This window comes from Phycodurus eques, chromosome 2 (genome assembly GCF_024500275.1).
Source record: "Phycodurus eques isolate BA_2022a chromosome 2, UOR_Pequ_1.1, whole genome shotgun sequence".
NCBI lineage: Eukaryota > Metazoa > Chordata > Actinopteri > Syngnathiformes > Syngnathidae > Phycodurus > Phycodurus eques.
This window is the reverse complement of record NC_084526.1, coordinates 39,114,399-39,138,241: the sequence shown is the minus strand read 5'-3', so window position 1 is coordinate 39,138,241 and position 23,843 is coordinate 39,114,399. Positions and strand designations below refer to the sequence as shown.

The 23,843-nt window shown below is 42.5% G+C and overlaps 1 protein-coding gene across 1 annotated transcript; it reads left to right on the top strand.

Annotated features, from left to right (window-relative positions):
- Nucleotides 1–2,334: 2,334 nt before the first annotated feature.
- LOC133399232 (cell cycle progression protein 1-like) lies at nucleotides 2,335–21,965 on the top strand. The gene is made up of 9 exons (XM_061670609.1): nucleotides 2,335–2,469; nucleotides 3,091–3,171; nucleotides 6,705–6,822; nucleotides 8,949–9,269; nucleotides 11,181–11,492; nucleotides 12,388–12,476; nucleotides 12,761–12,886; nucleotides 15,050–16,539; nucleotides 21,070–21,965. The coding sequence occupies exons 2-9, from the start codon at nucleotides 3,112–3,114 to the stop codon at nucleotides 21,092–21,094; spliced, it is 2,541 nt and encodes an 846-aa protein (XP_061526593.1). The 5' UTR covers nucleotides 2,335–2,469; nucleotides 3,091–3,111; the 3' UTR covers nucleotides 21,095–21,965.
- The last annotated feature ends 1,878 nt before the right edge of the window (nucleotides 21,966–23,843 follow it).

Below are 23,843 nucleotides of genomic sequence, written 5' to 3'. Positions count from 1 at the left end.
TTTCCTCATGAGAAGAATAACACTGTATTGTATTGTATAAAAACACCGTAATTAGCAAAATAAAATAGAATGTAATTTTTTTTTTTTTTTTAGTCCTTCACAGCCAGCTGTTTTCAAAACAATTTCCCCCTTTTGCCAACCATTTTAGAGGACTCTAGATGATCTTTCAAGAACAACACACAGGAGCGTCGAACCGGGGGTAAAAACGTGACGCTGTCAAGGGGGCCCTGACCATTTAGGGGGCCCCTGATTTCCCAACATGGGAAAACTTGTAAGTTGGGGGACTTGTAAGTCAAAGTATGACTGTATATTGTTCTGCAGCACCGATGGGCACAATGGTCGATTGATTGTATTTGGAGCTGATTGATGATTAATGTCGTCATGAAGGTATTGAGGTCAAATGCAGTGCGTTACATGGCTGCGACCAACAGAGGCTCTGTTGATTCAGTCTCAACTAGTTTGCGATACAAAGAAGAACACAATATCAGCTATGGGAGCAAATAGGATATTATAATATGATTTCAAATAAATCTTGGTACAATGAATTCATTTGGTCAAATGCCCATCCCTTGTGTATAAAGCTAATCGATCCTTTTATGGCTTCTACAAAAGACTGCAGAAAGATGAGCGGATGCACGGATGTTCTCACATTGCTGCTTCTAATCAGAGGGTTCAATCAGGGGTCGTTTTCGTATGACACAGACGGTTTCATTTTGTTTTCAGGAGCAAACATAACAAACCAAAGATGTTTTTAAATGGTCACCGTTGCATGTTGGGGAGAATGGATCAGTTCAAATGCATCCTGTCTATGTGTGATTTGTTGTCCTTGTCCAGTCTTCTCATATTATTACCATCTTTCCTAGAAGAAACCATGGCACGTTGCACTCAGCTTTAAATCATGTGATTGTGCCATTTTGTTTGATTGAGATTCCAGTGAAAGGTGCTGCTGCAGTGTTTGTTTTTGGTTTTTGTTCAATGATTATGAGAATCTGGCCAAATGCAATTTATTCACACAGGAGAACAATCTTGCATGTTGTCCTGCTCTCTTCTCATGTGTTCCTATCCGATCATGTGAATTACAAGGGATCGAAATAACAAGAGTGTCTCGTTTTCTCCCTTTTGGCAGTAATGTTGTGATGATGAGTTCAAGTGTCGAGAGCCGTGGGTCTTTTTTTTTTTTTTTTAATTTACATATAAACTCAGGTGGACCCCGGGGCTGCTCCTCCTCAGAAGAGAAAGTCATGATAATTGAATGTATCTCTTGTAATTATGCTGCTTTTATTAATGCGTGTCTGTTTGTCTGTCTTTGTCATCACAATTATTTGTTTTTTTGCAAGAATTGTTTAGGAGATTTTCGACTGTGGTTACTTATGCAAAGTCTGATTCTTAATAAAAGTACAAAAATATAACAAACTTGTGAGTTGTTTTAATCGGTTTGTGAATGAGTCAAAAACTCGTGTAGTTGTCCCTCAGCTCAATGAACAGACAGGTGCTTCACTTTATTTGCAGATTGCTACCATCAGACGCCATGTGCAGTCATTGAAATCCATCCAAAACATGTAGTGTACAAACAAATGCATCAATCCCGAGATCAGGACAAAATACAGTTAGGCATACAACTGCCTTCGTGATCCCCATTTTACTTGCCTATGGAGTTAGTCTTAAAATTCTATACTTTGGCTCTGTTTCTTCTTTCTGGGGCTTTGGCCCCACAGGGACATTGTCTTGAAATTCAGGATTTGTGATGATGTGTTGTAATCGTCAGATAATAGTAGTTGAGAGGATAAAGAGTATATGCTTGTATATCTTGTTTCGTTGGCTTTCTACACGTGTTGCTCCACTGCTTGTGTTTCAATAGACGTTGATCAAAGGATCAAGATCTAAGAATTGTTCTATGTACACAAAAGGGCTATGTCAAATAGTTTACAAATGATAACAAAGAGATTTAAAAAGATGTCGAAATCTGCGTTAGCGAGCACTTCTGCTTTGCCGAGATAATCCATCCACCTGCACACCCGTGCAATAAATTTCCTTGACTACTTGAGGTTGTGCCAAAATAAAACATTTGGCCACGCGCTTTCGTTTCTTAAGACAAATAATGTTTTTATGTGTCTAGCAGGGAAGAAGGTGTTAAACGTGCACGTAGCACTTTCTTTCCACTGTTAGGAATGCAGCTTTGTCACGTTTCCTTGTTTTTGTTTTCAAAGCTATTCTACTTCCGCCATGCACATGGGTGGCCCCGCCCCCACCTCAACCAGTTTGGCTACCGCGTGGCCTTATGGGAAAGAAAGTTTTGTTAAGTCGGTGGGTGACTTTCTCCCTACGGACTTCTCTCCCTTTTTGAAACCCAATTTCCCAGAATCCATTGGCTTCGTTGTGACGTCAACTGTTTTTCCGGCACCCAGGATCGTGCAATAGCGAACAGTTTATCTGCAAACAACTGCATCGTTGCCGGACACCAAAACACAGGTTTTTGTCCTTATTTTTTTTCCCCAATTTTTCATTCAGTAATACTCTTCGTTCGTTTCCCCGCAAAGGCGAATTGACATTGCCGATATGAATTGGCGACGGTACATGCTATTGTGTCGTTACTAATGCATTTAGAACCAGTTAATCAAGGTAAAAATCACAATAATGAACAAAACACTTCAGCATAACGACATTTGTTTGCCCAAAGGGTTAAGTGTCGCATAATCTTCCTCAAATGATCTTATGTCACACTTGTTAAAATGCTAAGTCGACATGTACAAACTTTAAAGTTCATGAACACAACTGATGAAATGCATCACTGAGTCGGGACGTAATGGTGCTATGAAGCAACATAAGCCCTCGTGTTCAGCAAAATGTTGACTTCTGCACGAGTAATAATGGTATGTTACGCTTTTATTGTCAATTCTCAAATGTGCGGAACATGCAGAGGGTTGAAATTTCTTTCTCCAAAGGCGTACACGTAGATGTTGGTGATCACAGCGTACGTGACGCCACCCACGTTTGCTACAAGCTAAGTTTAAAGTGGGCATCTATGATTGTGGATAACATCTTTTTTTGTTGTTTTTTTTTTTTTGTTTGTTTTTTTTGCACACTCCTCAGTGCTACTGACAAACTGATATCATGTCAAACACGTCCAGTGACACCGAGTCGTCCTGTGGCTGGAGCATCGTCAGCATGGAGGTGAAATACAACACTATTCCCCACAAAATTAAGCCAATACATTTGTGCCTTGACATACGAGTGACCCGGCTTACAAGTTTGCCGTTGATCGGACGCTTTGTATTTTTTTTGTCTCGCGAGGGCAAACACAAGGTGGCCGGTGACTCAACTACGCTTTACACGATTAGGATTTTTTTGGGCCGATCAGCGAGTTTAAAAAAAAAAAACAACGATAACCGATCACCGATCCGATCACAAGATGGAGGAATGTGTCTATTTAAATGACCTGTTCATTTACTGCATATACTTGTGTACTTAATTGCTCGAGGAATTATATTTACAATAAATAATGTATTTTTGTTCATCTATTTATGCCATTGAGGCATAGTGGCAGACAGAACCAATGATAAATGGTCTTCTATTGGATGGCGGGAAGTACATACAATAATTAATGTATCCACTTTTTGTGATGTTGGTGTTCAGTGAGATTTTTTTCAATTGTAAAATATGTTCCTTGGCTCCATAGAGGTTGGAAATCACTGCTCTAGTCAGATCGTGAATTCTAATCAGTCAGGTCAAACCAACATTACATGACAGAAATAATGTATGCTAATTTATTGGAATTCAAATACCTTTATTTTTAGTTAAATTAATTCACCCACACCAAAACCTTAGAGCATGATTCGACAGAACGGCGGCATGTTTACGTCCAACCGTTCGTGCTAGCAGTAGCTTGCTAGGCTACGTAACATTTTATTGCCTGCTTGTGAGGCGTATCGTATTAAAAGTACGTGAACATACCTCAAGCAAGCCTTAAACGAACATTCTCTCCTGTCCAGAGCACCGGTGACCACCAACACACGTTTTGCCCCATTATGTCCTTATAATACCGTCGGCGCGCTCCACTCTTGTTGTCGTCGTCGCGGTAACGAGTGTATCCGGTCCCATTTGAGTTGACAAGATAAAGCCCAATGATCCTAAAAAAAGGGATGCAGAATACAAGATTTTATGGAAGTAGTCTGACAGTGCAATCGTGAAAGAGCAAATTTGTCTTGTAGTCTGATCCGGGCATTACCTGTTGCCTGTCTCTGACGTGTTGTCTGTCCCACACCGTTGAGTTTTTTCTTTTTCTTTATAAATAACATCTTTGGCTGTCGGAGATTGACAGTACTACGTCAAAAGACATGCAACAAGGCTAAAAATAAACTAGCTTTTGGATTCAAATACCGTATTTTCACGACCATAAGGCATATTAAAAGGCATATAAAAAGGCGCAGTCTCAGTTACGGGGGTCTATTTCTGTATTTAACACATACATAAAGCGCAGCGTATTATTGGGCGCAGGCATGGTAAAACATACGCTAGCTTAAAACATACGCTAGCATACATGCAAGCTAAAACATACGCTAGCATGCATGCTAGCGTATGTTTTTAAAAAGGCAGCGGGAGCAAAACTGAGTTCGGTTGTACTTTATTGAAGTATTTAACAATGTACTCACGTTATTTTTTAATCAGTCCTCATCCACAAATTCATCAAAATCCTCATCTTCTGTATCTGAAATGGACAGCTGGGCAAGTTCTCCATCAAACCTCGCCGGGTTCCCTCTCGTCATTGTCGGAGTCAGTCTCGTTGCCGGGGGGATTTTCAGCAATGATGCCGGCTTTCGCGAAAGCTCGGACAACAGTCAAAGCAGATACCGTAGCCCAGGCATCCACAATCCATTCACATATGGTGGCGTAACTCGCCCGGCGCTTCGTCTTCTTGACTTGGCGAAGCTCGTTTTCCTGCTTCCTCCACTTGCGAACCATGGATTCGTTGATTTTGAATTCTCTCGCAGCTGCTCGATTCCCATGTTCCTCCGCGTAACTGATAGCTTGCAGTTTAAACTGTGCTTTGTAAGCGTGTCTCTTCGTAGGTGCCATTTTCGGGGGTCCTTAGCCAAACCGATGCCCTTTAACGTCCGCATGCAGTCCTCAGTCACGTCTGCCTTTTCTCTATATAAGCAGCGTGTCGGCAGGAAATGCTCCCAGTCAGTCAAGCGGAGGGCACATCAAAGTCAAGCCCTGCGATTGGCTGGCGACCGGTTCAGGGTGTACCCCGCCTCCCGCCTGAAGATAGCTGGGAAATGCTCCAGCAGCCCCGCGACCCTTGTGAGGATAAGCGTTAAAAAAAATGGATGGGATGGAGGGAACTCGGTGCACACATAAGGCGCATTATGAGGCGCCCCCCGTCCATTTTGGAGAAAATATAAGACTTTTAAGTGCGCCTTATGGTCGTAAAAGTACGGTATACTGTGCAGGCGGCGACACGGAGTAAATGTTTTTTGCGGAGCCGATCAACGCCGAATTATGACATTAAAGCCGATCAGCATAAAATGCTAAATATCAATTTTTCATTGAACCAGGAATATATTGATATGTTCATGGATTCATAGTTTAGAGACGGTCTAATTAGGTTCACCTTTAAAGGTTATAGTGCATCTTAGGTGCATTCTGAAATTTCACCCAAAAGCCCAATATCCCAAGTATGGATGCATGTTTGATGAGGTAATAAAACAATATTTATAGCTATTAAGATATTTATTGAAATTAGAGGGGCAACATTTTGGATATACAGTAAATGAGAACGAAATAAATAAAACTACAATTGAATTTTTTTTTTTTTAACAGAAACGAGTGTTTAAAAAAACTAAAACAACATTTTACATTGGCAAAACAAATTAAAATTAACTATAATTATAGCGGGAATGTCTTTCATTTTTGTCTTTGTCAATAAATTTCATACATGGGCTTTTGGCGTTAATGTTAAATGTATTTATTTCAGATGAATAGATAAGAGAACGGATACGGAAGGAAGGTCAAACAGTCATTTGGGAATTGTAGTTCACTGACTGTGTCACGTAGAAGTGACGTCATCGTGCAGTGCCGTCGTATTGACTGCTCGTCAGACCTATGGCAAGACCAAGCGCAAACTTTGCCGCGAAGCTAACTTTTACGTCCAAGTCGTTTTTGTTGCCTTCACCCAACCTGCACGTCGGTTATTTGTCTTTTGGCAAAAACTCAAGAGAAATGGACAACTGCTGAGAGTTGAAAGGCAGATACGCGAAACTATTCTAAATTGAAGCGTTTTTGAAAACACACAAACTAATAAACCGACTCTAAAAACAAATTCAAACTAACTGAATTTGAAAACGAAAAGTAAAAACGAAATGCAAACTAACTATAATGGAAAATCCAAAACAGTCATAGCCCTCATATCAGCCAGGTTTTATTTCAGCTCTTGTTTTGAATCTCATTAGATTGTTTAAGTGTACCTAATGAAGTGCCCAATGAGTGTTTATTAATGTCTTTCGAGTACCATTCAATCCAGAAGAGCTCTGTTAGTTTGTGCTAATCTACTACCGGAACTACTTTTAGTTTTTTAGAACAAATGTTTACGGTAAATTTATATTTGCCTGAGCCTGACAGCTCACAAAATCAAATGAGCTGCACATTGACTCCTAGGATAATGCTTACTAGATGTCTCGTTTATCTTCTTTGTGTTATGCTTACAGGGTTCAGATTTTGAGACTTTGGTGGCAGACGCCACGGGACTACATGGAGCTGATGACCAAGAGCGCCCTGCTGTGGTGGAACCAGAACTGCAGGACTCTCAAGACTCAGCTTCTGCATGTATGAATCTCTCTGTTATGAGCTACACTGTTCCGAAACATGAGTGTACAAAATATATTTACTCCCAAGCGTGACGTGTGACATTAGCATCTGAATATGACCTTTTGAAGACTGCGTCGTGCAAATTTAAGTGACTCACACCAGACCTAGTTTCAAGTTAAGTGCAGTAAACCCATATCAATATATTTTTTTAACCGATTCTTGAATCGGAATAATCTTTATTTGCCAAGTATGTAAAAAAAAAAGCACGAAGATTTGTTCTCCAGTAGTTGGAGCCGCTCTAGTACGAAAACAGACTTTTGAGACATAAAGACATAAAAAACACAGTCACTGAGCAATAAAAGGTTACCAGTAATTTGGTAACGCCAGTAATTTTGTTTTTGGACAATTGTGCAAAAAGATGCAGAGTCCACTAGCAATTAGAGCAGTTTGAAATGACTAATAGAACAATAGTCCGGTGCAATGACCATTGTGCAAAGGCCGCAGAAACTTCAAGAAGTGTATGCATTTTAAAGTGACTCGTCGTGCGATAATCTGGGACAATGTCGATTGTGCAAATGTTGCAGATGCTACTCAGGCACATGAGTGGCCAGTATTGGTGAACAACAGATTTGCAGGTTGTGCAGCGTGGCAGGACTACTACAGTGAGTGCACGAGTAATGTATAATTGGCCCGACAGAAATGTGACAACAAACTCAAGACAAAAATTGGCAGAATGTTGCAATGGAATTGTGAGTTAACTGTTTAAGATGTTAATGGCAAGCGGGAAGAAGCTGTTGGAATGTCTGCTTGTTTTAGTTTGCATTGTTCGGTAGCGCCTACCTGAGCGAAGGAGCTGGAAGAGGTGGTGACCAGGATGTGGAGGGTCCAAGAGGATTTTTCATGCTCTTGTTTTAGTTCTGGCAGCGTGCAAGTCCTCAAGGGTGGGTAGGGGGGTACCGACAATCTTTTCAGCAGTTTCAATTGTCCGTTGCAGTCGGAGTTTGTCCTTTTTTGTATCAGCACCAAACCAGACTGTGATGGATGAACACAGGACTGATTCAATGAGTGCTGTGTAGAACTGCCTCAACAACTCCTGTGCCAGGCTGTCACTCCTCAGAAGCCGCAGGATGTACATCCTCTGCTTAAGCTTGGCAGTGAACCACGGCTTGCTGTTATTGAACGTGCGAAATGACTTTGTTGGTACACAAACCTCTTCACAGAAACTGATATAGGATGTGACAGTGTCCGTATATTCATCCTGGTTGCCAGCTGAATTTTCAAATACGGTCCAGTCTGTACTGTCTGCTTCGTTGGTTCACTTTTTCAATGTTTTCAGCGAAGGCTTCGCACATTTAAGTTCTTGCCTGTATGTTGGTATTAAGTGAATTAAGCAGTGATCATATGAGCCCAGAGCTGCACGAGGTTTGGCACGGTATGCGTTATTTAGCGTAGTATAGCAGTGGTCTAAAATGTTATTTTCCCTGGTAGGACAGTCGATGTGCTGCTTGTATTTAGAGAGTTTGTGGTTGCGTTTAGCTTTGTTAAAGTCCCAGAGAATAATGAGGGGTGAGTCTGGGTGTTTTTTTTTTTTTTTCATTTCGTTTACTTGCTCAGCGAGCGTAAGCAGTGCGGCATTCGTGTTCGCTTGTGCACCGTCACTGTGCATTGTGTAATAAACAATCACTTTCGTCTGTTTGTTGGAAAAAAAAAAAAAGAGCGGTTATTTTTGTGTTTAAAAAATATTGAATACATTTCTCAATTGTCTTTTTGGAAAGCCTCTTGAACATTTATTCAATATTCTTGATATCCAGCTTAAGGTCATACTAGTTGGCCAAAAGTTGTACTATTAGTGGGGAAAAAAACATCTTTCTACTCATGCTCTGTAGTCATTCTACTCGGGAGCTGCATTGTCGTTAACTAGCGAGAAAAAAAGCATTATAGTACATAGATGGACCGTAAACTGAAGGGCAAGAATATTGAATAAATGTGACGTTACATACAATAATTGGGCCTTTCCTCACTTTTGATTGCAAAAGGGTGTGATCGAACTCAAATTCATCGCTATTTTTGGTATGTGTGTATCCCGCATTACATATTTATCTTTTGTAACTAAACATTCGGGTGTAATTTCTGTACATTTTTAGCTGGATGTAATAATGACAAAGTTGAGGGCTCACTGGATAACGGACTGGGAGAACAAACCATGGACGAGACATTGTGCGTGTCAGAGGAGAGAACATCACACGGAAACCTCTCAGCCACTTGGTCGCCACTTCCTGTTCAAATGGAACCTCGCCAAGCTGGAGCTGATGACGCAGCAGTGAGCGAGCACGTCGCTGTGTTGTCCTCCAGCGACCACTCGGACATCGTGACGTTAAAGGAGCTGAGGGAGGACGAGTGTGACGAGGGCTTGTATCTGGGCACGTCGAGCAGCAGCCGGTACGCCTTCACCGCTGCAGAGCCCGGTAGGACAACAAGGCCTCGTCGTCTTTGCTTGTTGTTTTTATTTCCAGTCAAACCATTTATATATTGGGGCACAATGTTCCCAAAAAAAAAGTAAAAAATCCCAGTCTTCCTTGTTATTTTTTTGTTCATTTCACATGGCCAAAGCAGGTCTGAGCTTGAGTCATTGGAAAGTTGTGCAGAGCCTCATGAATTTAGGCTGCCACCTCCGACGCCAGCTCGCAAGAGGCCACACTTTTACAGGTGGCCTGATTCCAAGTGTGACAAATAAAAAGCTTGTTCACAAACAACTAATCAACAGGAGAAAGTTGTTCGCACACATGCGTAGACTAATCATGGTCACAAATAACGCTTTGCAGTTCTTTACTGTTTTGCTACTTGCTTGTATTTTCTATTTGTTTGGCTTGCATTAACTTAAGAGAGTGTTTCCCAAACTTCATTGAGCCAATGTACATATATTACATTAGACAAATCTGAGGGGACACCACCAAAGAAAAATTGAAACAAAAAGTATATAGCCTACTGAAATAATGACAATCTCATCTCAATGTACTCATAACGTTAACTTGGGCCTGTATTTAGTCAAACTCGAAACTTTTACAGTGAACCCTCGCTATTTGCGGAGGATAGGGCCCAGCAACTGCCAACGAATAACAAAGATCTGTGAATAATTTTGTAACGGTCTATAACTGCCACAAGATTCCGGCAAAGCGCTTAAAACAGAGGATCATAAAGCATCAACACAACGCTCCTCGTATGTACACAATCATGAACCCGTTACATTTACGACTCTTCAGTAGTTAAATATATTCAACACAAACCACCTTCACATGAGGCTCATCCAACGTATTAGCTCTCATACTGTATACAACAACAGTATGAAGTTATTTTTTTGATTCATTGAATCATTTATTTCGACCATGTGAAAAAAATAACAAACACAAACAAGATTTGAACAAAGAAATAAAATGATACATATTCAAAAAGGAGTAGGAAGAAGTTAAACATATTTACTCCTACCCCTAGATCTGCTTCCTTATAATATTATACATAAAAACAGTACTATAGTAATGTTATGATAATATAATAATAGTAATAAGTTAATTATTAATATACAAAGAACCCTATTCAGACCGCACTATCAAAGTGAAATGAGAGCGGGGCGTCATTCCAACACACACGAAGAGGTCCAAGATGATTTGCAAACGTTGCAAATTCCCACCATGCAGAACCCGCTGCTGCGCTGGGCAAGAACGAATACGGTTTTTCCCTTTTGACCAAGTTGTCCAAACATTACCTGGCTGTCCCGGCGGCAAGCATTCTGCGCGAGAGTTCTTTCACTCACCTCACGTCGACACTTGTGTTCTCACGTGAATGTTCTGTGTAACTTTGGTGTATAGACTGTCTATTGTCAGTGAATATTCAGTTATTGCTTAGCATTCCTTCCTGTGTGTTTTTTTTTTTAATTGCGGTCCTGAAAAATAGCAATAACGTCATCATGTTGTTGTTTTTTTATCAAGAAAGAAAATATATTTCTCCTCCCATCCTACAGTGATGACATTTAAGAGCTGACCCATAAATTGACATGATTTCCCCATATATTAAGTTGTTACGGTAGTTAATTTTTGTGCTGTTTGCACATCACTAGTATTGAAATTGAGTAAGCAGCTTTTGCTTAAGTTGAAAAACATTATTTTGTTGTTACTTACTGAAACGCAAACATTTGCATGATGGAAAATTACACACAAAATGCTGACGTCAGGATTATTTTGGCATGAATAATATCACTATGTATGCATGTATGTGTACGTATGCTCTCTGAAGCTATTTTTTATAGTTAACCACTTTTTTTAAAACAAATTGAACACACAGTATGCGTATTTCTACATTAACGTTGCATGTTCCTCTGGAAGTTTTACCAGCTCAGCTGCCACCTGCAGCCACAAACTCCAGCAGCAGCGAGGGAGAAGTGACACCAAACGTTGTGGTGCGAAGACGCAGGTTGAGGAGGAATACGATAAACAATGCGACAGAGTCCTGCGAGGAGGAGATGACAATGGAGTCAGAGGAAGAGGACGAGGAGGAAGAAGAGAAGCAGCAGGCGGAGCAAACTGGAGACAGGCCTGCCACGCTGACAATGCGAGGCCAAGGCAGTGGAACCCTCAACTCTTGCATCCTGCTCGCCCTCGTCATCGCCCTTAGCATGGGCTTTGGACACTTCTATGGTATGGAACCAGCCATTTTTTTCCTTTTCAACGTTTTCCTGTTGTTTTATGTGTGGGCAGCATGGTGGCTCTGAGGTTCAAAGCTCCAACCTTCCTGTGTAAAGTTAGCATATTCTCCCTGTGCTTGCGTGAGTTTTCTCGGGGTACTCTGGCTTCCTCCCACATTCCCAAAAACACGCATGTTAGGTTCATTGACGACTTGTTGTTTCCCACCATTTATCGTGCAACGGTACATATTTTACTTATTAGAAAATCTCTCAACACACCACAAAAAAAAAAAAAAAAACGAACACAAAATGGACTGAATAATATTTATACTAGTAATGAACTTAACTGAATTTACCTACTTACTACATGGGCAGAATCCTCGCATCTTCAAAACCATCACTTTTGTTGAGCCATGAACATTGCAGCATCAAAGAGAGCAAGCCATTTTCAATACTTTCGATTGGTCAGTAATTACTTACACAGCTTAACTCTAGCTTCTGCCATCTAGTCGAAGTGCATTTACTTGTTCTGCCTGTCACTATACGTTGCTGGCATAGATAGATGAACAACATCCATTATTTGTAGTAAATAATTTTCCGACCAATAAGGTGAAATTGGATAATTTTCCACAGCACACCTGATGACCTCATAGGTCACTAATTGGGAATCATTGCTCTGAATTTCCCATAGGTGTGAATGTGAGTGTGAATGCTTGTTTGTCTATATGTGCACTCCGATTGACTGGAGACCAGTCCAGGGTGAACCCCAGCTCTCCTCCAAAGTCAGCTGGGATAAACTCCAGCTCACCCGTGACCCTAATGTGGAGGAGTAGTATAGGAAATAGATGGATGGATGTTTTACCAGTTTGTGTCCTTTCTGCAGTAGTATTATGTTGTCTTATTTACAGGCACAGTGCATAAGCAAGAGAGGCAGAAAACCGTAGACGAAGTCAGAGAAAATGAACTCAACAGTCTGATGGATGTTCTTCAATATCATGTAAGTAAACACCTTTCCATGGTATGACAAAAAATATTGTAATTCTAAATGGCAGCAGAGTTATGCTGGGATTGAGCTGGGCAAATCATTGATAATCCAAGTGAAACACTTTTTCATCATCATTAATTCCATCTGAAAGTGAAAGCATACATATTTAGCATACATAGCCTAATCAGTCCTTGCAGTCAATTGAAATGACTTTTTCTTCCTGTCTGCAATCGGTGAAGTCTTTAAAAAAAAAATTTTTTTTAATATTGAGCGTGTGTTTTTGTTTTCCCATTCAGATCAAAAGCGACAACCTTAGCCTGGATGAGTTGGATGAGCAGATGCTTACTTCATTGTTCATACAAGCTGTCAAGAAGATGAACAAAGAGAACAAGGAGCTCAGCATCCAGCGAGGACGTGGTCGGGTAACTCCCACTTAATTTCCTCCTCTTCTTTTATCTCTTTCATAAATGCAAGCCCTCCACCTGCCAGGTCGATCCCCTCCCCACAACCTTGGTCAAATCCAGCCTCTCCTCACTGCTGTCCTTCATCTCTGCCATTAGCCACTCTTCTCTCTCCACCAGTATTCTCCCATCATTGCTCAAAACTGGCGGCACGGTGGACGACTGGTTAGAGCGTCAGCCTCACAGTTCTGAGGATCCGGTTTCAATCCCCGGCACCGCCTGTGTGGAGTTTTCATGTTCTTCCCGTGCCTGCGTGGGTTTTCTCCGGGCACTCCGGTTTCCTCCCACATCCCAAAAACATGCATTAATTGGAGACTCTAAATTGCCCGTAGGCGTGACTGTGAGTGCGAATGGTGGTTTGTTTGTATGTGCCCCGCGATTAGCTGGCAACCAATTCAGGGTGTGTGTCCCCTCCTGCCCGATGATAGCTGGGATAGGCTCCAGCACGCCCGCGACCCTAGTGAGGAGAAGCGGCTCAGAAAATGAATGGATGGATGCTCAAAACTGTAGCTATTCACCACTATTCTCAAAAACCTGGTTTAGATACCAACAACTACAAAACCTCCTCACCATCTCCAATGTAGCCTTAATTTCCAAAGTCCTTAAAAAAGTAGTTATCACTCAACTTCACTCATTTATCACATAACAGCCTTTACGAGCCTTTCCATTATGGTTTTCGTCCCCTCTACAGTACTTCAACAGCTCTATTAAACATCCTCATTGACCTCTTCATTGCAGCTGACTCCAGTTCACTTTCCACCCTCATTCTACTTGACCTGAGTGCGGCCTTTGACACCATCTCACACCCCATCCACACTCAGTTCATCCATCTTAAGTCCTTCTCATCCAACCCCTACCCAGTCACTTCATCGTTGCCCCAGGGCTCTGTCCTGGAGCCCCTGATTTTCATCATTTACGTCCTCCCCGCCAGCACCATTCTCCGTAAATTAAATATCCTCTTTCATTGCTTTGCAGATGACACCCAGCTCTACCTCTCCTGCAAACTGAACATTTCACTTCCTCCCTCCAGCCTATCAGAAATGAACGCCTGGTTCACGTCTAACTTCATGAAATTGAACTGAAAAAAACATCATCATCTTGTTGGCACAAGCTCTACATTATTCAAAATTCATCGTTTCTCCATCTTAGTTGATCGCTCCTTAGTTTCCCCTTCCCCTCAGGTGTAGCATCTGGGTGTCATTCTCGACAGCACACTATCTTTCCATTCCCATATCAGTAACATAACCCAGTCATCCTACTTCCAACCACGCAACGTCAACCGACTCCACCCCTCACTCACCCCTCATACCGCCTTATCTTTGTTCACAGTCTTGTCACCTCCTGTCTTCATTATTGTAACTCTCTTCAGCCTTCTCATTTGGTCCAGAACGTCGCGATATGCATCATCACCAAAAAACCCTCTTTACACAACATCACCCCCATCCTTCAGCAACTTTACTGGCTCACGGTCAAATTAAGAATTCAGTTCAAACTTATCCTTCAACCTTCAAGGCCCTTCAAAAACTTGCTCCTCCATACTTGTCCGACCTGCTCCACATCACCACTCTAGCCCGAACCCTCAAATCTTCCTCCTCAGTCCACCTGACTGTTTCACCTGCCATTCTGAGTACCTAGCTCTTGAACTCTTTACCACCAGACCGTCGCAACTCAGTCTCTTTCCACGCCTTTAAATCCAAACTCAAAATCCAAACTATTTCAGATGGCCTACTCACTATAACTGGACTGCCCAGTATTTTTATTACTTTTCTCTGAATCATTATTCTATCTATACTGTTTTTTATTGATGTACAGTGTCCTTGAGTATCTCAAAAGGTGCATACAGATATATGTATTCAGACACAAATGACAGGATTTCCACTTTTTACCAATTTGTACCAGTCCTATTCACGGGAGATATGGATGGAGCACTTCCGCAAATAGTGGGAAAAGTGGGTTCCAGAAACACTTTAATATATGTTCAAACTAATCTGACAGTTTTACCTTTAAAAATAAATGGCTTGTAGATTATTATATTTTGAAAAAATGCACCGGAAGTGCGCACCTACTGCACATGTAGTGAAAACTCTCAGTACCTTCCACTAACAATCCCTTTCCACCTTGCAGAAGAAGCTGAGGAAGCAGCGCTCTAACATTCAAGATCTGGCGGCTAAAGCAGCTGCACCCGACGTGCTTCTGTCTGAAAACCAGAGGCTGAAGGAGGAGCTGGCGGGAGAGAAGAAACTGCTTTCCGAAAACCAGAGGCTGGAGGGAGCGAAGAAACTGCTGTCCGAAAACCAGAGGCTGAAGGACAAGCTGCAAGGAGAGAAGAAATTGCTATTCGAAAACCAGAGGCTGAAGGACAAGCTGGAGGGAGAGAAGAAAGTGCTGTCTGAAAACCAGAGGCTGAAGGACGAGCTGGAGGGAGAGAAGAAACTGCTGTCCGAAAACCAGAGGCTGAAGGACGAGCTGGAGGGACAGAAGAAACTGCTGTCCGAAAACCAGAGGCTGAAGGACAAGCTGGAAGGAGAGAAGAAATTGCTGTCCGAAAACCAGAGACTGAAGGACGAGCTGGAGGGAGAGAAGAAACTGCTGTCTGAAAACCAGAGGCTGAAGGACGAGCTGGCGGGAGAGAAGAAACTGCTGTCCGAAAACCAGAGGCTGAAGGACGAGCTGGAAGGAGAGAAGAAATTGCTGTCCGAAAACCAGAGACTGAGGAACGAGCTGGAGGGGGAGAAGGAACTGAAGAAGAAGCTTGACAAGGAGAGGAAGCTTACATATGAGGCGGCGGCCCAAGAGTTCCAGGTCCGCCTGAGGAAGCTGGAGGAGAGGCTGGGCTTTGAGCAGCAGCGCTCCAACCTGTGGGAGAGGCTCTACCTGGAAACTAAAGAAGACCGGGCCAAAGGAGACACGGAACCCAAACAGACGAAGGCAAGAGCATGTACATCAGGGACAGTGAAATGCACATTTGATGCAGTCAAGAACTCCACCAAGGAATTTGTCCACCATCACAAAGAGCAGATTAAGAAAGCCAAGGAAGCCGTAAAGGAAAACCTGCGTAAATTCTCCGCTTCCGTCAAATCAACTTTCCGCCACTTCAAGGTTTCAGCCAGCACCTTCATCAACAAGATGAAGAGAGAAGGTACAAAATTCGATGAAGAAGACAAATACAAGGGAAAAAAAGGCCATCCCCAACAAGACGCCAACACACGGAAATCAGGTAGCACAGTCCACAAAGAGCGAGGCCAGAGCACCAACCCGAAAGGATGCCGAGGAGTCTTCGACTGCGCCTACCATGAGTCCATGAGTGTTTTCAACAAAGCCGTGCAGCCCATACGAGCTGACGAGTTCCACCAGCTGCTGTGGAGCTACTTGCAGCGGGAAGTCCACAACTTCCACCACTGGAAGGAACTGGAGAGCTTCATCAAAGGCTTCTTTCACAACGGCCTCTTCATTCACGACCACATCCTCTTCAGTGACTTTGTGAGCAGGTTGGAACACTACCTGGTGAACATGCCCGAGTACCACGGCCTTCAGAATGACGCCTTTGGAGATATCGACGACTTCATCTACAGACACCTCTTTGGCAAGGCGTACGCAAAAAGTAGTGGGCCCAGGTGAGCAAACTGCTGACACGCTTGGGTTAGGGATCAAGAATAGCGGAAATCAATCCGTTATTGACACTCCCTCCGTAACCCCACAAAATGTTTAGAGTTGCATATACAGGTACATCTAAAAAAAATACGAAAAAAAATGTTGTTTTTTCAGTCATTTCAGAAAGTGAAAGTTATTTTATATAAATTCATTACACACAGTTAAAGATTGCAAACTTTTATATGTTGTATTTTTGATGATTATGGCTTACAGATTATGAAAACCTAAATTTTGTGTCTTAGAAAATTAGAAAATGTCAAAATACCAATCAAAAAAGGATATTTTAAGCACAAATGTCAGGCATCTGCAGAGGGTGGTCATTTTGCATTCTATACTAGTTCGGGCCTCCTTTTTCATGAATTACTGTATCAATGCGTCGTCATGTAGGCGGTCAGCCTGTGGCACTGCATAGATGTAATGGAAGCCCAGCTTGCTTTGACAGCTGCCTTCAGGTCATCTGCATTGTTGAGTCAGGTGTGTCTCAATTGCCTCTTGACAGCAGCCCATCGTTTTTCAATGGGGTTCAGGTCAGGGGAGTTTACAGGCCAATCAAGCACAGTACACCATAGTCATTGAGCCATCTTTTGCTAACTTTGGTAGTGTGGGCAGGTGCTACGTCCTTCTGGAAAATACAATCGGCATCTCCATACAACTTCTAAACAGAAGGAAGCATGAAGTCCTCAAGAAATTCCTGGTAGATTGCTGCACTGACTGTGGACTTCAGAAAACACAGTGGACCAACACCAGCAGATGACATGGCACAGCAAATCATCACTGACTGTGGAAACTTCACACCGGACTTCAAGCAACGTGGATTATGTACTTTGATTTCCAAATGAAATGCAACATTAACGTTTGTCTGAAAAGAGGACTTTGGACTGTGGCTGTGAATATTCTCATTCATCCTCATGTAATTCTCAGGGCATTGAATCAAGGGAAACTGGACTGTTCTGTTTGTCTTAGAAGATGTTTTGCCTCTCATCCGAGCAGGCTTTATCAGTTCATGCAACAAGGCTTAGTTAGGATGCACTAGCCAGTGTTTATGTGGAAAACTCAACTACCGTATTTTCACGACCATATGACGTACCGTATTAAAAGGCACAGTCTCAGTTACGGTGTCTATTTCTGTATTTAACACATACATAAGGCGCACCGTAATATTGGGCGGAGGCATGGTGAAACATACACTAGCTTAAAAGATACGGTAGCATGCATGAAAGCTAAAACAATGTTTTTAAAAAGGCAGCGGGAGCAAAACTGAGTTCGGTTGTACTTTATTGAACTATTTAACAATGTACTCACGTTATTTTTTGATCAACCCTAAAACCACAAATCCATCAAAGTTCTCATGTTCTGTATCCGAAATGAACAGCTGGGCAAGTTCTCCATCAAACACGCCATGTTCCCTCTCGTCATTGTCTGAGTCAGTCTCGTTGCCGTGCGCCTCCTCAGAAATTATGCCGGCTTTTACGAAAGCTTGAACAACAGTGCAAGCAGACACGTTAGCCCAAGCATCCACAATCCATTCACAAATTATGGCGTAACTCGCCCGCCGCTGCCTCCTAGTCTTAGTAAAGCTGTGTTTGCCATCTGTCATCCATGGCTCCCACGCCGCTCGCAACTTCACTTCGAACGCCCTGTTTACATGGATGTCCAGCGGTTGGAGTTCCTTCGTCAAGCCTCCCAGAACGATGGCAAGCTCCGAGTTATTGCACTCAGTCGAATGGTGTTTGCTCATTAATCCATTGCTCGAGTTGTCTTCCAGCTCGGGCCACCTCGCCTTGTTTCCGCGGAAACTCAGTTTCGTCTTCTTGACTTGATGAAGCTCGTTTTCCTGCTTCCTCCACTTGCCAACCATGGATTCGTTGATCTTGAATTCTCTCGCGGCTGCTCGATTCCCATGTTCCTCCGCGTAACTAATAGCTTGCAGTTTAAACTGTGCTTCGTAAGCGTGTCTCTTCGTAGGTTCCATTTTCGGGGGTCCTTAGCCAAACCGATGGACATACCGAAACTTTATATCTACTGGGGCCGTGTCTTTAGCGTCCTCTGTCACGCGCACCCTTCCCCCCTTACGTCCGGATGGTGTCCTCAGTCACGTCCGCCTTCCTCTATATAAGCAGCGTGTCGGCAGGAAATGCTCCCAGTCAGTCAACCGGAGTGCTCATTAAAGTCACACAACAACATTTACAGATTTTGAAACTTGGTGCACACATAAGGCGCGCCGCATTATAAGGCGCCCCGTCCGTTTTGGAGAAAATTGAAGACTGTTAACTGCGACTTATGGTCGTGAAAATACAGTACTTAAGCTCCATCTTAGAGGTATGCCCCATACCACGTATGGAATCATTCTTTTGGAATGCAAAAAAGGAGGAGAGGCATTAAACTGCCCGGCCGAGATGCCTTTGCCAGTCTACCAGAGTCGTTGGGTGGTAACTCGCTCATTGGTAATCCATTCAATTGTAAAGTGGTCGTGGAGTTACCCATTTGTTGGAGGCAGAATGGGAATGGACAAAAGGACGGCATTCTAAGTAGGAGGTAGGTGAAGTCGTAAGCCCCCTCCTCTGTTACAAATTATGGTTTTTGCAACTCTGTGTATATGGCCTCTCTCAGCCCTCAAACCGAGCAAGCACTGAGCAGACGCATGGCACAACATGGATGGGCAAACTCTTCAGGTCAAGACTCAGCTATCTACCTGCACTTCCAAGAGAAATATCACTCTTCTGAGGACAAAAATGTGTATATTCTGGACTGGGATGGCCGATGTTTGGAAAGAATGAAACAATTTTCTGTTAATATGCTTAGGCTCAGGAAACCTCTGCCGGTGTTTTGAGCTTTGCCAGACTACAAGATTCAGGTGGTCTTTGACGATTGCTCTATCTTGCTGTATCGTGGTCAGACAGTGGCAGCACTACACGCCATGTATTGTAATACCACCGTATCACGTCTTTTATAATGACTGGGCTTAATCTTGTCAAATCAAACTGTTGGGAAAGCGTGACCAGAAAACGTGACACCTTTCACCGCAACTGGATACAACCGTGACCATGGCAACAACAAGTTGTTGGCAAGCAATGGCTGGATTGCTGCCTCAATGTTGGGGAAAAAAGAACAAAAACAGGAAAAATACGTGCTGTTTCACCCGGTGCTTAGGATATGACGTTTTGGGCTATCCATTCAATGATTGCTTGAGGTATGTTCGTGTACTTTAATACGATACGGCTTGCAAGCGGGCCACGAAACGTTAAGCTAGTGCTAACACTGTTTGTCCGTAAACATGCCGACATTCTGTCCAATCATGTTCTAAAGCTTCGGTAAACATTAGTTTGTGCGCATGAATAAATGTTGACAACAGTGACCCCCAAGTATGTTGTCAACGCAATTCACGTCTGTCGGAGAGTTGTCGTTGAGATCTCACACTACACTAAAATCGGCTGCAATAGCTGTTGGGGCCAATATCGGATCTAGGCATTAAATAGCTGATTCGGGTGTGACACCGTGAGTTTTCCAATATTGAACTTTTTCGCAATATTCTCATTTTCTGACACACAGAATGTTTGTGTTTCATTATCTGTAAGCCATAATCATCAAATTTACAAGAAACAAAGTCTTTAAATATTTAAATTTATGTAATGATCCTATATGAGTTTTACCTTCTGAAATGACTGACAAAAAATATAGAACTTTTTCACAATATTTGAATTTTTGGGGAAGTACCTGTGCAGTGGTGCCTTGATTTACAAGTTGAATTTGTTCCGTGAGCAGGACTTTGGTTCAACACACTCATATCTCAAATCAACTTTGCCCTTTGAAATGAATGAAAATTAATCTGTTCCAGACCCCCCCCAAAAAATACAAAAATAGCAGATGAAAAATAGCAATGTACAGTATTGTAGAAAATATCCAGCAATAACATAATAAAATAAATCCAACTGATACTTTTTTGGTTTTTTTTAGTAGCGCTGAACTTAAACTTGATTTAAGGGTTCGAGACTAGTTCTTGTAAACTCACCTGTTGTTAATTTTTATTCACAAAGCAAATACATAATAGGGTTTCCCGCATAAACATTTATTTGAGGGAAGCCGCTACAATTGAATTTTGGCCACCGCACATAGATTTAGGCTTTTTCCTGCACTGAAATTGTGCCGCAATGTGCTCCTTTTGTGTATCTGCTAAGAATCCATACTACCAATTTCCTTTCTGATACGCTACTCAAAATACAAATGTCCCTCAAATGATTGAAGTAACAAAAGTAGCAATATTTAATTTTGAGAATCGATCTTCTGGTATGAGTGGCATCGACATTTTCAGACAGATATATATGCAACTGTAAAGTCTCATGTCCACCATTAATACAGCGTCAGCTCAGCTTCCCACTTCACACTGCCACACTTTGCTTTTTTCCATTTTATTATTTGCGCACTTACTGTACGTACCTCTACTCGTTGTATTCTGACATGTGAATACTCCCCGTGTTTGATCTTGAATCTTCCAGCGGGCCTCTCGAACGACCAGACTAGTACTCTCGAGAGGAGTCGAGGATGAAACATCAAGGTCTTCGGCAGCAGAGACAAAAGAGCGTGACATAAAGGCAAGCGAAGAAACGGGACCTTGGCCGACGTCAAAATCAAACTGGGCCCCATGCCGTTCGAACGCAAATACTGAATACTTCTCGACAGGTTTAATAGTAATACATACTCAATTCTTTAGTCCTATTCCGGGTTCCTCTTGATGCCTGTTTGCACAATGTTTTTGTTTTTTAATACTACTGAATGTCCTCCGGGTGGTTTTCCATGGATTCCAGTGGACCATTTTCAGATGCACTTTAAATGTATTGGCTTGGAATTGAGATATTTTCATGTTTTGAAAAGAGCATCTGTGTTGCGGGGGCAAAAATTAATCCCCAAAATGCAAAAGGGTGGTGTTTTGGCAAGGCCATGAATTCACTGCTCCGTAACAGCTAACAGAACAGTACCATCTTAACTTTCATTGAAATAATACCTCAACATAAGGTTACAAATTAGGTGCACGCACTGTTCTTTTAGTTCAATATGTAATTAAAATGCTGTTGTCCACTCCAAACATTGCTAACGCTTGACAATGTTGACCTTTGAGAGAGATGGCAAGGAGTATGTGCTGATCTCACTTTGTAGCGCAGCTACTGGGAATCATCTTCAACAACTGTTAGTCAAAACAAAACATCTCTTAAATTGTGGAAGTTTCTAAAAATGTATATGAACGGATTAGACCTTAGCTATAGCACAATATCCTAATCATGTTAGTTAACACTATGATTTGTTTACGAAGGTTTGATTGGTTATGGTATTCTATGTAAAAAAAATAAAATAAATAAAAATAGCTGGCAGCCCAAGCTATTGTGGGGGGGGGGGGGGGGGGGGAAGCAAATGGATTTGATTTGTAGTGTGAGACTCAATTTAATGCTGTTCTAACATTCCATTTTTTGTTCTCATCTGAATGAGACACAGAGAGAGGGGGGGGGGGGACTTCACCATTAAGATTTTTGTGTAAAGTATCCTTATTATTATTTCATCAGCTATCGCCAACGTTCCTGTGGTTGTCGATGCTTTTCATAAATAAAGATTCTTCTTCCAACTCCTCCCTCTGGAAAATGTGTGAAATATGTCTGTAGTTTTCGTGCAGTTGTTTTCACCCAGAAATGCCGAGATCTTCTACAACATAAACATAAAAACGCATCAGCATGAAGTACAAGTCTGCTTTGAAAGCTACACTGACAAGATTTGTCTGCACTTTTTAACTTCTCCATAATGTAAAAGAGAACCAAGTGAGTAGGAAGTGAATGTGCTTGTGGATAATTTGGAGTCAGAGAAGCGGGTCCTCGTTGAATGGTTCCGATTTGTCCACGTAGTTCGCCTGGCCGAGTTCAGGTGAGCACTCGAACCTCATCTTTAGTGGGCAATTGCACGTGGCTGCAAGGAGAGAGAAAAATTTTAGCTGCCTGTTCCAGGTCTCCATACAGCGCATCCGGAAAGAATCAGAGTGCTTCACTTTTTCCACATTTTGTCATGTTATGGCCTTATTCTAAAATTGAATAAATTCATTTTGAATTCCTGGAAATGTGTTAAACAAAAAATCTTGTTGGACATGCAGTGGCTATATAAAGTCTACTATGCTTTGGGGCCGTTTCTCTTCTGATGGAATTTGCAGCAGAACAGTGTGCTGTAGGTGTGACAGAGGAGTTTAAGGTGGAGGTGGGACTGCATCAGGGATCAGCCCTAAGCCCCTTCCTGTTTGCAGTGGTGATGGATAAGCTGACAGATGAGGTTAGACTGGAGTCCCCCTGGACCATGATGTTCGCAGATGACATTGTGATCTGCAGTGAAAGCAGGGAGCAGGTGGAGGAACAGTAGAAAGGTGGAGGCATGCACTGGAAAGCAGAGGAATGAAGATTAGCCAAAGTAAAACAGGAATATATTAGCATGAATGAGAGAGGTGGAGGGGGGAGAGTGAGGCTACAGGGAGAAGAGATAGCAAGGGTGGAGCACTTTAAATACTTGGGGTCAACCGTCCAGAGCAATGGTGAGTGTGGTCAGGAAGTGAAGAAACGGGTCCAAGCAGGTTGGAACGGGTGGAGGAAGGTGTCAGGTGTGTTATGTGACAGAAGCGTCTCTGCTAGGATGAAGGGCAAAATTCATAAAACAGTGGTGAGGCCAGCCATGATGTACGGATTAGAGACAGTGGCACTGAAGAGACAACAGGAAGCAGAGCTGGAGGTGGCCGAAATGAAGATGTTGAGGTTCGCTCTCGAAGTGACCAGGTTGGATAACATTAGAAATGAGCTCATCAGAGGTTCGATGTTTTGGAGACAAAGTTAGAGAGAGCAGACTTCGATGGTTTGGACATGTTCCAGAGGAGAAATAGTGAGTATATTGGTAGAAGGATGATGAGGATGGAGCTGCCAGGCAAGGGAGCTCGAGGAAGACCAAAGAGGATGTAGTCATGAACCACGAGTCTCAGTTTGTTTTCATCCTGCCAGAAATGGTGGATCAACAGCGGAAGCCAGACAATCAGGGCCGTCGGGCGAACAATGATCGCTAATGCAACGAGGCTCAACTATTTTTTTGCTTGGGAGGGAACAACACGAATAAGGTGTCAGCCAGGAATCCATGGCACATATATATCGAGATGTTTACGACGTTAAGTGGACCTGCTGTGTGTTTTGGATGCTGGCTGGATGCTTCCTTTTTGAGTAGGGGCTCGCTTTTCCCCAGTTTTACATCCTCCTCTTTG

Excerpts from the sequence above, each read along its gene's own strand:
- LOC133399232 (XM_061670609.1), top strand. The coding sequence starts at position 3,112 with ATGTCAAACACGTCCAGTGACACCGAGTCGTCCTGTGGCTGGAGCATC. Across the intron at positions 11,493-12,387 it reads GGGCTTTGGACACTTCTATG|GCACAGTGCATAAGCAAGAG; the intron begins GTATGGAACCAG and ends TCTTATTTACAG. Across the intron at positions 16,540-21,069 it reads GCAAAAAGTAGTGGGCCCAG|CGGGCCTCTCGAACGACCAG; the intron begins GTGAGCAAACTG and ends TGAATCTTCCAG.